The sequence below is a fragment of the Pungitius pungitius genome, chromosome 8 (assembly GCF_949316345.1).
Source record: "Pungitius pungitius chromosome 8, fPunPun2.1, whole genome shotgun sequence".
Taxonomy (NCBI): Eukaryota; Metazoa; Chordata; class Actinopteri; order Perciformes; family Gasterosteidae; genus Pungitius; species Pungitius pungitius.
The window spans coordinates 7,068,926-7,084,519 of record NC_084907.1 but is presented as its reverse complement, the minus strand read 5'-3'; the positions used below and the strand labels follow the sequence as shown (position 1 = coordinate 7,084,519).

Sequence of the window (15,594 nt, the reverse complement as noted above, 5' to 3'; positions counted from 1 at the left end):
CAATTTTTAAAAAGTGCTGACTAATGTCGTTATAAACCTACAACCGACATGTACAGGCTATAAAACAGAACTGGTTTATAGCCAAGGGAGTTCATGAAGTGTTCAGACTGTGAAGAAACATTTTCAAACTTATTACAACTGTACACATTTTCAATGAATTCAAGTTCAAAAATATATGAATACATATGAATACAATATATAACATTTAAAATGTACAAACATCGTTATTTGAATTCAGTGCAATTCAACTGCCAATATGATAAAAAAATGTATTATCTTTCAAAGCCGTCTACAATAAGACGGCAACGGGGTGGACATTTTAAAGGGATCTCGCACTATCAATTTTACAACTAACATTAAGGAGTGATGTCATTGCTTGGTTTTGTGGCGGTTAAAACATTATTTAGTCATTTGTGTCAGGGAGGGGTGACTTTAGTTTTATTTCCTGAGGCAATGAGACTGGTGTAAAGACAACATCCTGAAAGTCAGCAGGCGTGCAGCTGTTCTCGGCGCTGCGGGCTCCTGATCTGCAAACACTGTCCTGAAGATGGGAACAAGAGGGCAGGCTGAGCTCCAACACACTTCCTAGCAGGTCATAGCAGAGGTGGGCCGAGCTCTGTTCAGGGTCAGATCAAGAGAAAAGCAACCATAAGTTCATCAGTGGACAGATACTGCGGCTGTTGACCAATACTCAATGTGCGCGTTTGCCCTTCTAAACATACATCTGACAGTCTGTTCTTTGGCTCCAGACTGTTTCAACAGGGAGATTTCTAAAATGATCGCCAACATGCCAGTCAATATTGACAACAGGACAAAGTCAAATGGATATTATGTAAAAACATCAGTTAAACATTACCCTTACCGGATCAAGGTCCAATAGGTTGACCAAAAACGTCATCACCGAAACAGAGGAGACGACAGCGTCCGTTAACTCTAGCCTCTGCATGGCAATGCTGACGCAGGCACATGCAATGGTGGAGGGCAGGAACACTGAAAACCTGCAGTCTGACGATAAGAGAAGATCACATCCTCTTTAAATTGAAATTTTCAAGATATTATATCTATATAGTATTTAAGATGCCCCCCTGCAATTCACCAAAAGTACACGTTGCCTATTGCAAACAGTGAGAAAGTCAAGGCTCGATGTTGACAGTTAGACGGATTCCACTATTGCAGACACACCCTGAGGTACAAAAGCTTGTATTCAAAAGCAGACATTTCCCAAAACGCGATAAGCTGGTAGAATATCCTAAGACACAATGAAAGGACAAGTCTGACATTCAATTCATACAGAAAAACCTTTTTCAATGAGTTAATATGACGGAAGCCTCGGGATTGTCTTTATTTTATGGGCACAGTCTGTCTAAAACCGCAGTGACGATCCCTGTGAACTGTTGCCTCGGGCAGCACCGAAGAGATTGGTGGGAAATCAGCCAGCTGAATAGTTGGACCGAGGTCTTTCACAGTAGACAATACAGGATTACACAAACTCAGCCCTCCTGTCTCCAAAATGAACTGCTGACGCATCGCAATCGAAGTTGCTGCTTTCATTGTTATAGGAACATTTCGCTGTCATGTTTCACCGTCACTAAGGAGGAATATAAAATAGCTAATTTTACTGCACTGTGTAATACATTACCTTTACAATTGGGCACAGAAATAAATCATCTTTCTAAACATTTGAATCCATTGCCAATGCATATTGCCTTTGTACATTTTGGAAAGACACAATGTGTCATGTTTTGTCATGTGTTAGCATGGCAGCTTAGTGCTGTAACTTACCAATGGCCACCAGAGCAATGTAGGAGTGAACGTGCCTTCTCACGTTGGGAAGGTGGTGGGGCCGAACTGAGGGGAGCGCGTGAAGCACCGGCCCCAAGAAGTCAGAGGGAACCACAGCGGCCAGACACCAGTCCAGCCTGGAAACCACAGTCACCTCCCAATGCTGCAGCGCGCGCGCGCACGCACGCACGCACACACACACACACACACACACACACACACACACACACACACACACACACACACACACACACACACACACACACACACACACACACACACACACACACACACACACACACACACACACACACACACACACACACACCTGTCAAAGGGCCTGGGTATTTTATTTATATTTAATAGAAATAAGAGTTACCAGGATGTCTGATACGGAAATGGAGTTGTCTGTGTAGATGCAGAGCTTGCCGGCCGTCAGATGGACAGTCTCTCTCATTTTGGAGGCCAGGAACATACAAACGGCCCCTAAAAGCTGCAGGTTGCTCTTTTGCACGGCGAACCTGCTCAGGTAGCAGTCCAGGTATTGCACCGCCAGCGGAAACACCTCCTCCTCACATTTCTGCTCCTCGCACACCTACAAAACACGCCACATTGTTGTAGTTTATGTCAACCAGACAACATTGTAATTGTGACTGATTGGTACACCTCAAACATCCACACTGCCAGTATCCTTCGCATGTGGGGCTCGATGTCCGTCCGGGCCGCCCGGAGGTCCAGGGCCCGCGGGCAGGTCTTCTCTACGGCCGTCAGGTTGTGCAGTGTTCTGCGGTCGCCGTTCACGGGTTGGTCGCTGCCCGCCCGCAGAACCACATCAAGCTCCGCGTCGGCGGTGTCTCCGCGTCCACTTTGAAGCCGTGTATTCTCAGAAGAATCCATTCGACGAAGTGGACTAGGAAGGCCTTCAAAATGGCCGCGGCTAATTGACCGTTATTCGGTTAGCTAACGTTAGCTAGCTGTGCTAACCCTCGCGCGACGTTCACTCACTACCAGCTCGTTTTAAATACGTCCTTTCAAATAGAAGTCATTAACAGGCTCGACTGGAAGTAGGCTTTGTTTGTTAAACTTAATTTGATTGATTAGATTTTCTTTTTAAAACGTTATGCTTAAAGCAATGGGGTCCAGTACTGTGGCCGAACGTTACTTGTATCAGAGAAGCAAGAATAATAAATAAATAAATAACTAAACCAAATTATTCAGAATTTCAATTAAACCGCTAATAGTTTTTATTTTGTTATCTGGAAATTACACATTTAAAAAGGCTATGGGCGAAAGCTACAAAACTAAACCAATTAACAAAAACATTAAGGGAGAGTTTGATTTGGTTGACCGGTCACTGTTAAAGATTCCTTGAAATAGTAATTTCCCTTTTAGGTCTTTTTGTGTTTTAGTATTAGTATAATTGTTTTACTCATGTTCTCAGATATAGTACAATTGACCAGTTTTACATGTTCCAGAAAAGATACCAAGGATACACATTTATTGAAACAGAAGTATTTAGACACTGCCATTTTTCTTAACTGTCCTTTCTAGTCAGAAAAAAAACAAACAAGTTTGGATTAACCCAGCACCAGACCAGTCTAAATCGTCAGTCCATCTCAACAGTAACAGGGAGCCCAATTTCGAGATCCCTCGATCCAGAATTTTGCAATTCTCTGCGAATCTCTGCAGAGATCTGAGGGTGTGTTTGTATCTTCAGCATCTCCAGCAGTGCCGTCTTCTGTTCAGAAGCCAGGTCGGCTTTGTACCGCTGAGCCATGGTGAGCAAACTCTGATGCCACAGCACAGGAAGCTCACGTTTTTCATTGCGGAAGGACAGGAAGTGAGCCACCAAGGCATCCAGGACACGGAAAGGCAGGGCGTATTTCTTGTCAAGCAGTAGGCGCAGGAAAATGCTGTTGGCACCGTTGTACTCCATCTCAGCCAACTTGAGCATTGCAGCGCTGAAAGACGGGAACAAATTCTGCACATTATGTAACGTCCCACAATTCGTACATTTTAACATTACTCATCGTGCCAACACGCCACAAACCAAATAATTAAAGCACACCCAGCTGAAGCCTACCTGGAGTGGAGCACAGGGATCGAGCACTTTGTGAGTATGCTTCCAATGATGATGGCTTCCCTTAAAGTACATGTTCCAGATTCACACAGAGGAAGCAGTATACCTGTGTGACAGAAGAGGTAAACAATATCAAAAGAGTACTTCAATAAGAGTCAGTGATATGCCTGAATTTATGGCTGATCAAAACTCCAAAAACACTGGATCCAACCATTTAAATAATGCAAAGGAAAAGTTTTGCCTTGGAATGATTATATGGGACGGATGGTAGTGATGGAAATGAATGAACTCAAGTTATTCAGTTAACTAAATTAACTCCAACAAAAGTATCATTAATGGGAAAAGCCCATTTGTCACTCATGGTCAGGTCTTTCACTCTCAATGCATGGCAGTCAGGGTATTTGTGAGCAACACTGCCTCTTAGTGGATTTCTCTCATACTGGTGTTTTACATATAGGTCATGTGATGTTTGGGGGACACTAGTTGCATTACATTGTGAGTTTGTTAACAACGTGTTCACAAAGGATTCAAGAGAAACAATTATGGCCAAAACATAATTTTTTTTCTTACTTTCCAGAACCAATGGAATTATATATCTTGTGTACGCAAATAACATTTATGAATTTAGCTCTGAAATTTGAAATGTGACACGTCCCAGAAAGTTGGTACAAGCTGTCAAATCCTCTCATTTACTTTATCCACTTTTTCTTTTTCAAGGGTTTAGATGGGACTTGGTTGTAGCATTCACCGCTCATTTGATGAAATAATAACTAGCCTAATATGTCAGCTTCACGTGTCTGTCTGCATGGCACATCGGTAACTATTGTACTGCAACACTATTTAGATTTAGCCTTTCTGCTTACCCTTTGCTTAAAAAAAATGTATTCATCATACACATTTAGAATGTGGATCACAGCTAGAAGGGTGGCACTAATGAATTCAGTGCGGAAGGAAATGTCCGAACACTTTTATATCATTACAGATGAACAACATATCAGGACTCATCAGAATTTAATTTTTGCTTGACAAATGGTAGAAAGATAGTTGATATTTTGTATTTCACGTTCCACAATTGTTGCCTGCTCTAATGTCAATATATTCTTGTTTTGAAAAAAGATAAAATATAGAAATCCAAATATAGATTAAAATAGCCTCACCTTTAAACCATGCTCCTGGTTTGAACAAGGCCTTTTTCAGAGCACTGTAGAGATGAAAGTTGAGTCGCTTGTACTCTGCAATATCGTCGCGTACTCGGGGCAGCAGCACCAAGTTGTAAAACCTCTGAGCCATTCGCTCTTTGAGATTGGACGAGAAGATTCTAGAACAAAGGGATGGAGGAAAACATTTAATTGTACCGTGTTTTAATATCTGCAATGGATAAGAGAACATGCTCGGCTTTTGGATGAAAAATAAAACATCTGGAGACTCACCTTGTTGCTTGATACATGGCCGCTGCTGTCCAGGTCTCAGGCTCAGTCAAATACAAAATCTGCTCCCAGTTTGAAAGTGCCGGGACTATTTTAAAAGCCTTTGGCAATTTACCGCTGCGATATTTAGATAGAACCTAAAAGAAAAGAACAGAAATGTTAATTAGCATTTCAATGCTTACTGCAACATCTTGAGACTTGCAGCCAGGCACCAAATAGACACTTTCTTAACTGCAATTTAACTGGAACAACTCACCTTATTGACACCTTTGTAGACTTCTACTACCCTCGGGTCCAGTTGGGGCATTGGACGCCCCGACGCCTCCGACATCACTGTCCCTACCTCGGTCTGCTTCTCTGTAATCTTCTCCATGATAATATCAGCCAAGGTGCGTCTACAAAGAGAAAGCCCAGCTGAGCATTCAAAGCAAAAACTGAGCTCCCGTTGGGCATCAATTAAACAGCTAGATTCCAAATGCCAGGATTATGTTGCAACTTGCCTCAATGGAGGGTTTTTATTCATGAACATCTCCATGGCCTTCTCGTCGGCAGGGTCAATGACGACCTCGGTGTCACACGGAACGTCGCTTTCATCAGCACCTGCCGCCCCCAGTGCTGGCCACTCCTCATCGGAGTCGGCATCCTGGGAGCCAGGCCCTGAGATTGGATCACAAGACAACGAACACAGTGAGATACAAACTCTATATTTAGGTGAACTTCCTTGATTAACTGAATCCCCTGAAGGGGCTTTACAATAGCAGACCCATTCAACATGTTAGTATAGTATTACTATAAAGTAATACTACTAAACTAAAGTATGTGAACTTTAACAGTGCGTTATAAATAAAACGTATTATTTATTTACACAGCAAGTGAAATAGTACAAGTTAAATGTACACATAGTACAGTAGATAAGAAGAAGACACCGTCGAAATAACTCTTAATCAAATTAATTAAATGTCAAATACACCGTAATAGATTCTCAATAATCCGGATGCGGTTCACATCGAGGAGGACAGACCGAGGACATTACCGAGGACAGTGACTGGTGTCTTCTTCTTCTCCGGGGCCAGACCATACTCGGCCTGAAGCTCATCTTGCTGGATTCGTGCCTGTTGGAGGATCTTCCGAGAGAGACGTTCGTCCACGTAGTTGTCCTCGTTTTCCGCCCGGCTGTCCCTGCTCTTCACTCGGCCTCGGCCTCGCGTCGTGTCGGCCTGCAGGATCTGCTCCGCCAGCGGCATCGCTCCTCCGCTCGCCTCCGCTCCTCCACCTCTGGATCTTTTCACTTTGGGCATCGCTGTAGTTTGACAGAAGGCGAACCTGTACTATACCTATTGTTTTGAGGTCATGTGCTACGGTGCTTCTAAATTTTCAATTAGTAAGTAGGTACTATAAACAGTCGCGTTTTCAACACGTGCGGATGTCCTTCGCAGAAGGGAAGTGACGTAGTTTGCGTCGCGTAACTTCGAATTGTCGCATGAATTTAGAGTTGTCTTAGCTGTCATTCTTTGCAACCAAATTTTCATTGTCTAACATTTGTGGCGATCTAGTTCTAAATTGTTACGAATGTTTGTTTGTTAAATATATATATATATATATATATATATATATATATATAATAAAATAAACTGACCTAGCGGAAGACAAATGTTTCACCCGGAAGTACTTAACGGATACCCAAGAAAACATTGGAGCCAAAACATCAATGGGGGTCACTTGGTGAGATGAACTCTATGCTTTTTGCAAGCGTTACACATTAAACTTTAAACCTTGATTGAAAAAAAACATGTAATAATTGTATACAGCGCATCTTCATGATGTGGCCACAGCCATCATGTTCACTTATCGACGCTTCATCGGCTCACTGTCATTCACACGAAGCTCTGCTGAACTTTATATATCTTTATAACCTCACACGCACGTAATGACTCAAAGGAAACTCTTCGTTGTAGATTGCGCAGGCGTTTTCTAACCTGACGTGGTGCTTTGGTTGTTTTTGCAGTGTGTGCCAGGTGCCTGTGTCAGAGGGGAAGAGTGTGCAGCAGACAGTGGACGTGCTGCACAAGAAACTGGAGCAGCTGGGTGCTGTGAAGCAGGGCAGCTTCTGCGTGGACTGTGAGACTTACCATGCAACAGGAAATGTCAGCGGTAATATTTCATTCTATACATTTGTCTATGAACATCAGCAGGGAGTAAATCACTATAATAATGCTAAACCTGGAATTTCCCATACTACAGTAGCGACCAGAGAGCCAAAGAAAATTTTATTAAAAAATGTGAACTAGATCGAGTGCTACTATCAATAAAAAAATAATTATTAGTCTAGTAAATACAAAGATCTTGCATTAAACAATTTAGCTTTGACTGCATCTGTGTAAGAAATGATAGCAGAATGTTTTTAAGTTTCCTTTGTAAGTCTACTTCAGAGGCTGCTTTAAATCAATCATATTCTAATAGTTTAATATATTGTAGCACAGAGATTTTTCTGTAAACTAACTTCTCCGCTAAGATTGACGTAATTGAATAAGAAAATATTAATATTAAAGTATGTAATTGATTTCTTGACTTGACATGTCTTGACAAATCTTGCCCGTCTGTTACAGGTCAGCCCACAAAGCTCTTGTACGTGATGCACAACTCGGAAACTCCCCTGAGCTGCATGGGTCTATTTGAAGGCGGACCCTGCATGATAGCCGATGCAAACTTTGACGTCCTCATGATTAAGTTAAAAAGTCACTTTCAAAATGCCAAGGGGCACAAAGTGGAGTGTCGTGGTTCCCGATACCGTTACTGTGACTTCTTGATAAAAGTTGGTACTGTGACAATGAGCTCCAGTGCCAGAGGGATATCAGTAGAGGTATGTAGTTATATTCATATTAGGGAGAGTGGACATGTGACATTTTGCCACTGTGTCTGCACTAACACTTTGTGTCTTTCCCCAGGTGGAGTATTGTCCTTGTGTAGTCCCAGGGGACTGCTGGAACTTAACAAAAGAGTTCATGCAATCCTTCCTTGGCCCCAGCGTCCCCGAACTGCCTTCTGTGTTTGCTGCAAAGCCCGAAGGACTCTTCGTACCATCCGACGGCGTGGACACCATGACTCAGTACCTAGAGTTGTTCAACAAACTTCGTAAACAGCAAGTCCCGGGAAGCAACGTGCGCTGAATTGTCCACGGCAACGGATATTTATGTTTGTATTGATGTTGCTTTAACTCTGGTCCTGTGGATCAGCATGTTATCCAGTCTTCTTCAAAGTATTTTTTATTTCCATTTCTGGAGCCTCAACATTGCAATAAACCTTCCTATTTGATAAAATAATCTTATATAAAAGACTTATTGGAGAGCAATAGTTGGAATCAGTGTGTCTGACTAGTTCTTGGGATGAGCAATGTATGAAAAACACACACACATGCATCATTTTCTCTTGGTGGGGGTTGTAAGAGACAGTTTTAGCTAAAAAATAACATCTTTGTGAGTTTGTCTGTTGGTTACCCTTATTAGATTTCCTATAGTGGGTGTTGACTAAAGGACAGAAGATTTGCAGTAGGGGAAATAAGAATAAATTAATCAAAATGTGTCAAATACTCAAATAAAAAATACTGACAAATACCACACCACACAGGCCTACATTGTTTGAAAGTTGCACATTTTATAATGCATCTGATCAGATTACAGCGAAGCAGCTGACACGTGGGTCTTTCGGGGACATCGCGATCAGCAGCTCAGGGGTAGTGGTCCGCGGTTTAGCCCGACGATGTGCGGTCCGTCCGCGGTGTATTGTTCCATGTGGCATCGGTGGGCGGACGGAGGGTCCACCCCGCTGCTTGGTGTTCAGCCTTTCCTCCAATCAGAGCCCGTCTGCCTCTCTGTCCCGGTCCAATCAGAGCCCGGCTGCCGATGTGTCCCGGTCCAATCAGAGCAGCCGGGTCTGGGCTCGGATCGAGAGTTGGGTTGTTCAATCCGCGAGGAGGACAACAACCAGCCACAGAGTATACCGGATGGATGGATGTTGGTGATGGTAACGTTACCCAGCTTTATCCGTTATCAGATGTTAAATGTACTAACGAGCACAGATGAGGCCCTGTGGTAACGGACACCCCGTTAACCGACTATCTAAAGGTGAAAGTCACCGGGGGAGTTTTTCAAACGGTTAACGGCGCTGTTTGCTAGCCAGCTAAGCCGTGCGGTGTTAACACTTACCATTAACGACCGAAAACAACCGTTAGGTTAACTCCGATTGTCCTCCGCGGACGCGTTAGCCTCAGAGCTAACGCTAGCCACCACGGCGAGCTATTAACATCAATGTTAGCTACTTGGCACAGCGCGAACCATGTGTGGTATTTTTTTTAACGAAGTAACACCATTAGAAGAGGCAGCAAAGCGCGAGGCAACGCTAACCTTCCACAAAGCTGCCCTGGTTAGCGTTAGTGGTGTTAGCTAACTTATGGCTCGCTCAGCTGCCTCGGACCAACAAAGTTATTGGGTGTTCCTGGAGAGTGGCTCTCTGACTGTTCTTTGTTCTGGCTGAACATGGTGATGATGGTGTAGCTTAGCATGGCGATAAGAGCCAACCATTTTAATCCGGGACGAGAGGCTTTTAAAGCACGGGACAGATGCAGTTGGGGATATTGTAACATTAGTAACGTCACGCGCGTTAATATACTCTTCAAATAGCACGACACCCGACATGGCACGATGTGGTTGTGTGCAACCCCACTTGAAACCAGTTGCACCGAGCTGCAAGTTCAAGCGGTGTCTTTTCGTCCAAATGTGCTTTTCAAGTTATTTGATGATTTGGCAACACAAAGAGAAAAGCACGGAGACGAGGTGGATAATTACATGAATTCACCGCATGACTAAAACGGAGACAGACACCTCCCCTTTAGTCCCCCCCCCCCTGCCACAAAGTTTGCCTATGAATTAAAAAAAAAAATTAGCACAATCATTTGTGTTTTCAAAAACGCGTTTAACCAAATGCCATTACACATATACTGTTTTCACCATAGCAACCATCTGTTTAGTTGTAAGGTTGTCAATGGCCTCTACTAATAATTGTATGGAATGTCTGGTTAAGTGGCTTTGTACGGCCCAGCATTACTTCCAACGCCTCAACAGGCGTCACAGGCCCACAATATCAATCCTGCTCCACGGAGCCTGAGCTCTCCTGTGAAGTCAAGAAAGAAGAAAGGCCTCGTATGAAACCCAATGTCTGGCATTCATCAAGTGGTTTTTACACATTGGGTTGTTGCTTTGCGTATCACCACAACATCCATCACAATGTGACACACCATTTTGTGAAGCCGTCATGTTCATTTCTCACGATCTGATAGTTTTTTTTGTGAAATGTCTTTTATGAGAGAACTTTATGAAACATTTTTTTGTGACCGTCATTTTAGAAAAACCCAAGTTTGATAGGCGTTGTAAACATGATCTATAATTATTCCGCTGGTGAATATTTCCAGTCCGGGTGGCCTTGAAGTAGAATTATTTTTTCTTGACTCTTTCTCTGAACAAATGCTTTCAATTGTTGTTTCATTAATGTTCTTAGCGTTGGTGCATCGTCTCATTATTTAATTTTAAAAGTCTGTTCATAAAATATTGAATTAACCACTGTTCTCATGCAACTATTCCCTCTTTCTCAGAATGCTCTCGTTGATCACCATGGTGACATGGACTTGAGTGATCAATCTGATCAGTGCTGCTGAGTTCTGTGCAGGTCACGTGATGTATTGTCCCAAACCTGATCAAGCAAACTACTTTTACAGTGAGTATCAACCGTATCATTTACTGTCAATCTTTGTGCAGTATGATGCACGTGTGCCTATTCAGCAGATGAGTCATACTCCGTTCTTTTGCTGAATTCTATGTAGATCTTAATCTTACTTTTTTTCCCGTCTGTTAATCTCACCTCAGAATGAGGTGCTCCTTTGTTACAGGACGTGTGTCCTTTCAGTGAGCCCACATGTGTATCGGCAGAGATGGATCGTTGTAAGCACGTGGGACGCCTTCGCCTGGGCCACGACCATTCAATCCTCAATCCGCAAAAATGGCACTGTGTGGCCTGCAGCACCACCGATTCCGTGTGGGCCTGCCTCAAGTGCTCCCACGTGGCATGTGGACATTTCATGGAGGAGCACTCACTCAAACACTTTCAGGAGTCACAGCACCCACTGGCCATGGAGGTGCGGGAGCTGGACGTGTTCTGTTTTGCCTGTGGAGACTATGTACTCAATGATAATGCAGAGGGAGACCTCAAACTCCTTAGAGGGGCCCTCTCTACCGTCCGCAGCCCAGGCAGACGCTCACTACGCTCCTCAACTGGGGGCGAGTCCACCTCCTGGGTTGGGGAAGGCGGCACACAGCCCGCCATGCAGTTGGCCTCGCGCCACAGGAGAAAGGCCCTTCTTGGGAAGATGCTCCGGATGTGGATCGGCAAACACCAAGACCTGCAGAATGTGCGTTTAGAGAAACTCGAGGAAGCTAGAAGACAAAAGAAAGAGGTTAAGAGGAGACTCATGGAAGAGCTGGGCAGTGTTCCTCCCAGAAAGAGCGCAAGGCTTCTCACCCAGGCGCCACGTCCGACCATCGCACTCATTCCTTGCAAATTCCGTGACCCTCCAGAACGCCTACCTCCTCCTTCTGCCCCCAAGAAGCCTGCCCTTCTAACCCTGTCCCGTAAAGCTCCTCAGAATGGCAGAGCAGCTAAACTGAGGAGGTACTACTCGACGCACACGGTAACCCGACGAAGGCTCGCTCCAGGTGTCACCGGTCTGCGCAATTTGGGGAACACGTGCTACATGAACTCGATATTGCAAGTGCTGAGTCACCTGCAGAAATTCAGGGAGTGTTTCCTCACTTTGGACCTGTGCGAGACCGAGGAGCTGCTGGCCAAGACCAACAGCTCCCAGGAGACGAAGGGTGTGGCCGGAGGCGTAGTCAGCAGCGCTAACACGGCGCTGTCAGGGTGCCCTCTCGGACGCGTGGGGAAACCCGGCAGTTGGAATTTGGTGGAAAAGGGCAAAAAGGAAAGTAGCCCACTTTCCCCACAGGCCTCGGAGTTGGTCCAGCCCAAGGAGACTCGCTGCTCCACCCGCCAGCAAATGTCTCTGTGCCATGAGTTGCATACGCTTTTCAGGGTCATGTGGTCTGGCCGGTGGTCTTTAGTGTCTCCGTTCGCCATGCTGCACTCCGTGTGGAACCTCATCCCGGCTTTCCGCGGGTACGACCAGCAGGACGCCCAGGAGTTCTTGTGCGAGCTGCTGGACAAGGTGCAGCAGGAGCTGGACACGGAGGGGTCCAAACGCCGGATAGTGATCCCCATTACGAAGAGGAAGCTATCTAAGCAAGTCCTGAAGGTTCTCAACACCATCTTTCATGGGCAGCTCCTCAGCCAGGTGAGATGAGAGATATGTAGGGTGATTATTTCGTAAACATGAATGGAAGCTCCTCCTGATGAGTGCGAATGGAGACTTTAATGTTATCACCCAAGACAGGCTTTCAGGATGCTGCATTCTTGTCTTCAAGCATTGTTATTACCAATTAATCTGTTTTACAGTGATGTGTTGTCTAATTTTATTCTCTTTCTCTGTCCTACACTGTGTTTTCTTTTTGTTTTAGGTGACGTGTCTGTCCTGTAAGCACAAGTCTAACACAGTTGAACCATTCTGGGACTTGTCTTTGGAGTTTCCAGAGCGATACCACAGCATACACAAAGGCTCAGGTGCTACATCTTACCAGCGGAGCTGCACCCTCACCGAGATGCTGTCCAAGTTTACGGAGATGGAGGCTCTCGAGGGCAGCATCTACGCCTGCAACCACTGCAACAGTGAGTCACATTTCGAATCCAAAGCAAAGCGAGGGCAGCAGGTTTTTAAAAACATTAAAAAATGTTTTATCTTTTAAGATTTGTCCTCTGCAGCTAGAGTTGGTTGAATCTGAATGAATTTAGGATGCCTGCCCACCATTTTGCATCAGAATTTAATTTAATTTCTATATTGTAACAGTGCGGCAACACTCCACTGATTCGAATTGGATGTGGATTAAATCATCAGCTCATTGTGTCGTGTTTTGCTAGGAAGAAGACGCAAATCATCCCGCAAACCTTTAGCTCTGTCGGAGGCTCGTAAGCAGCTTCTAATCTACCGTTTACCTCAGGTTCTACGGCTGCACCTCAAACGCTTCAGGTACGTTTCCCTGCAGGCTGCGTGTTGTTCTAATGCTCACTGTTAGAGATCATAAGGTGCTCGAGTACAAATAGCGCTCATGTTTGTGGCGGTGCTGGCGAGGCTGACTCGTCCCCGCTGTATGGCAGATGGTCCGGGCGGAACCACAGGGAGAAAATCGGCGTCCACGTGGCCTTCGACCAGGTTCTGAACATCAAACCGTACTGCTGCACCGGCTCAGGTCACTCCGTCCACAGAGGAGGCTACACCTACGACCTGTCCGCTGTTGTGATGCACCACGGCAAAGGCTTCGGCTCAGGGCACTACACCGCATACTGCTACAACACCGAAGGAGGTGAGCAAGGGAAGGGATTGCATTCAGACCGAGCTATGAAGTCCTGCGGTTCCGGCGGTAACACCCCCCTCTTGTCTTTCTATCTCCAGGTTTCTGGGTCCACTGTAATGACTCCGAGATGAAGGTTTGCAGTGTGGAGGAAGTGTGCAACACTCAGGCCTACATCCTCTTCTACACCCAGAGGTCTGCCTAGGTGCCTCTCGCTGTGACGTCGACCTGTTTGAGCAACTTGAGACTGCATTTATGGAAACACTTTTTATGTCATTGAGCAATGAATCTATTTACTAAAAAGATCGCAAGGGGGGCAGGAGGACAGACACAATCATGAGTGAAGGGGAACATTTCAGCAGCATGATTAAGAAGATAATATTGGTACGCACACTGTAATGTTGCCACTGTAAATGGAAGAAGAAAAAAAATTGAAATGTTTAAATAGGTGGCTTTGGATTAAGTTTGTTTTGTAGAGAAGAAAGAAAGGAAAAACATTTTCATAAATGAGGCCACAGCTTTCTTGGCTTTTTGGGACCAGCATATCGGTTAATGGGCCGATGCGTGCGTGAGCGCTCCCCCGAAAACGGCGTTTCACATTTAAAGGCCACATGGAGTCTGAATTTTAGAGCATTTCTATCACAGTAATGTTGGTGTGTGTTTTGTATGCACATTTGATAGCCAATGCACTAAATAACAGAAGAGGTACTTCTTTCAACGTCGTTGAAAGCTTGCCTCGAATTCATTTAATCTGGTGGCTCCACGTCGCCTCCTGTTCATCTTTTGGAATTATGTTGAAATGTCAGTCACGGAAACTTTTAATGCTCGTCCCTGTGATGCTTGTGGCTCATCTTGTCCTCTCCTCTGTCGTACTGCTTTGGCCAAGAGAACAGGAATCGTTTGTTTTAGTAGTCATTCTATGTTCCACGTTCATTGATGAGTGATGGACAGCTGCACTTTTGAGGAGGGGCTACTGTCGTTGGTCCCGTCTGATTGTGATTGTTTGTCTTGAAGCGCCTGTATCTTGTTTAAATGGCAGCTCCCCCTGCGGCGTAACGGTTAGGTAGTCTGAGCCCAGGTCGGAGACGAGGGAGAACGGGCCGACTGCGATACAGACGAATGTACCTATTGTGAGTTGAGCACCTGAAAGCAATATATTGTACATCTCGCATCTCGACAGGAAATTAAGATAAAATCAGGAATTCTACTGCTTTTTTTTTCTACTCCGCTGTTTCTATCAAGGTCTTTAGAATTTGCTAGGTGATCAAGACAAACGGTTTCATACAAGTCAAACGCAGAATACATTTGTGAACCTTTATGTAAAAGTTGGAACAATCTAATGACGAAGAATGTCTTACTTTTCAGTGGTCCGGTGTGGCCATGCTACTGGCTCGGATCCCTTTGAGTTCTGTCTTTTACTCTAAGAATACCTGTCATAAATGTAATGGTCATATGGGTTTTACCAGACGATGATTATTAAAAAGAACATTTTAGAAGAATCTTATGTTGTATTCATTTTTAAAGCACATTTCTGTCTTCAGTACAACCATTTGTCTCTGCTAAAAGATGGAGGGTTCCTTCAGGTCATGAGAGTATGTTGCTTCACTTATTGTCATCTATGTTGACCGCATTAAAAGAAGATACATACATGTCCTATACTCAAAATACCAAAAGGTATGTGGCCTTATAATACGACAAGTCAAAGGTAATTACTTGCTCTTATCAAAGGGCTAAAACATTTCCTCATCTATTAATACAAGACCCGTTGCTACATATTATGTCTACTTAAAAGGTGGTA

At 44.4% G+C, this 15,594-nt stretch overlaps 4 protein-coding genes across 5 annotated transcripts; 2 read left to right on the top strand and 2 right to left on the bottom strand.

Annotated features, from left to right (window-relative positions):
- Positions 1-400: 400 nt before the first annotated feature.
- ccnd3 (cyclin D3) lies at positions 401-3,104 on the bottom strand. Its single transcript, XM_037490693.2, has 5 exons — positions 2,449-3,104; positions 2,162-2,377; positions 1,783-1,945; positions 863-1,005; positions 401-616 (listed from the first exon to the last, which is right to left on the bottom strand). The coding sequence occupies exons 1-5, from the start codon at positions 2,677-2,679 to the stop codon at positions 404-406; spliced, it is 966 nt and encodes a 321-aa protein (XP_037346590.2). The 5' UTR covers positions 2,680-3,104; the 3' UTR covers positions 401-403.
- A 234-nt stretch (positions 3,105-3,338) lies between these two features.
- On the bottom strand, positions 3,339-6,743 carry bysl (bystin-like). The gene is made up of 7 exons (XM_037490692.2): positions 6,323-6,743; positions 5,790-5,946; positions 5,546-5,684; positions 5,293-5,426; positions 5,020-5,180; positions 3,866-3,968; positions 3,339-3,743 (listed from the first exon to the last, which is right to left on the bottom strand). Exons 1-7 carry the CDS (start codon positions 6,585-6,587, stop codon positions 3,389-3,391), a joined length of 1,314 nt encoding a protein of 437 aa, XP_037346589.1. The 5' UTR covers positions 6,588-6,743; the 3' UTR covers positions 3,339-3,388.
- Positions 6,744-6,878: 135 nt separating this feature from the next.
- Positions 6,879-8,640, top strand: med20 (mediator complex subunit 20). The gene is made up of 4 exons (XM_037490694.2): positions 6,879-7,011; positions 7,295-7,440; positions 7,896-8,149; positions 8,235-8,640. The coding sequence occupies exons 1-4, from the start codon at positions 6,998-7,000 to the stop codon at positions 8,454-8,456; spliced, it is 636 nt and encodes a 211-aa protein (XP_037346591.1). The 5' UTR covers positions 6,879-6,997; the 3' UTR covers positions 8,457-8,640.
- Positions 8,641-9,200: 560 nt separating this feature from the next.
- usp49 (ubiquitin specific peptidase 49) lies at positions 9,201-15,289 on the top strand. Of its 2 annotated transcripts, none has more exons than XM_037447858.2 (7): positions 9,201-9,309; positions 10,934-11,055; positions 11,205-12,685; positions 12,909-13,116; positions 13,366-13,474; positions 13,603-13,808; positions 13,898-15,289. In XM_037447858.2, exons 3-7 carry the CDS (start codon positions 11,270-11,272, stop codon positions 13,999-14,001), a joined length of 2,043 nt encoding a protein of 680 aa, XP_037303755.1. In that variant the 5' UTR covers positions 9,201-9,309; positions 10,934-11,055; positions 11,205-11,269; the 3' UTR covers positions 14,002-15,289. The 2 variants fall into 2 exon arrangements, with proteins under 2 accessions (XP_037303755.1, XP_037303756.1); XM_037447859.2 differs by having other exon boundaries at positions 9,293-9,410.
- Positions 15,290-15,594: the final 305 nt, after the last annotated feature.

What these genes read in the sequence shown, in the direction of transcription:
- usp49 (XM_037447858.2), top strand. Translation starts at nt 11,270, where the DNA reads ATGGATCGTTGTAAGCACGTGGGACGCCTTCGCCTGGGCCACGACCAT. An exon ending in ATGGGCAGCTCCTCAGCCAG is followed by an intron (nt 12,686 to 12,908) that starts GTGAGATGAGAG and finishes TTTTTGTTTTAG; the next exon opens with GTGACGTGTCTGTCCTGTAA. An exon ending in CGCCTGCAACCACTGCAACA is followed by an intron (nt 13,117 to 13,365) that starts GTGAGTCACATT and finishes GTGTTTTGCTAG; the next exon opens with GAAGAAGACGCAAATCATCC.
- bysl (XM_037490692.2), bottom strand. Translation starts at nt 6,587, where the DNA reads ATGCCCAAAGTGAAAAGATCCAGAGGTGGAGGAGCGGAGGCGAGCGGA. An exon ending in GACACCAGTCACTGTCCTCG is followed by an intron (nt 5,947 to 6,322) that starts GTAATGTCCTCG and finishes ATCCAATCTCAG; the next exon opens with GGCCTGGCTCCCAGGATGCC. An exon ending in ACCAGGAGCATGGTTTAAAG is followed by an intron (nt 3,969 to 5,019) that starts GTGAGGCTATTT and finishes TCTGTCACACAG; the next exon opens with GTATACTGCTTCCTCTGTGT.
- ccnd3 (XM_037490693.2), bottom strand. Translation starts at nt 2,679, where the DNA reads ATGGATTCTTCTGAGAATACACGGCTTCAAAGTGGACGCGGAGACACC. An exon ending in TTTCCGTATCAGACATCCTG is followed by an intron (nt 1,946 to 2,161) that starts GTAACTCTTATT and finishes CGCGCGCTGCAG; the next exon opens with CATTGGGAGGTGACTGTGGT. An exon ending in CATTGCTCTGGTGGCCATTG is followed by an intron (nt 1,006 to 1,782) that starts GTAAGTTACAGC and finishes TCTTATCGTCAG; the next exon opens with ACTGCAGGTTTTCAGTGTTC.
- med20 (XM_037490694.2), top strand. An exon ending in TGCAACAGGAAATGTCAGCG is followed by an intron (nt 7,441 to 7,895) that starts GTAATATTTCAT and finishes CGTCTGTTACAG; the next exon opens with GTCAGCCCACAAAGCTCTTG. An exon ending in CCAGAGGGATATCAGTAGAG is followed by an intron (nt 8,150 to 8,234) that starts GTATGTAGTTAT and finishes GTCTTTCCCCAG; the next exon opens with GTGGAGTATTGTCCTTGTGT.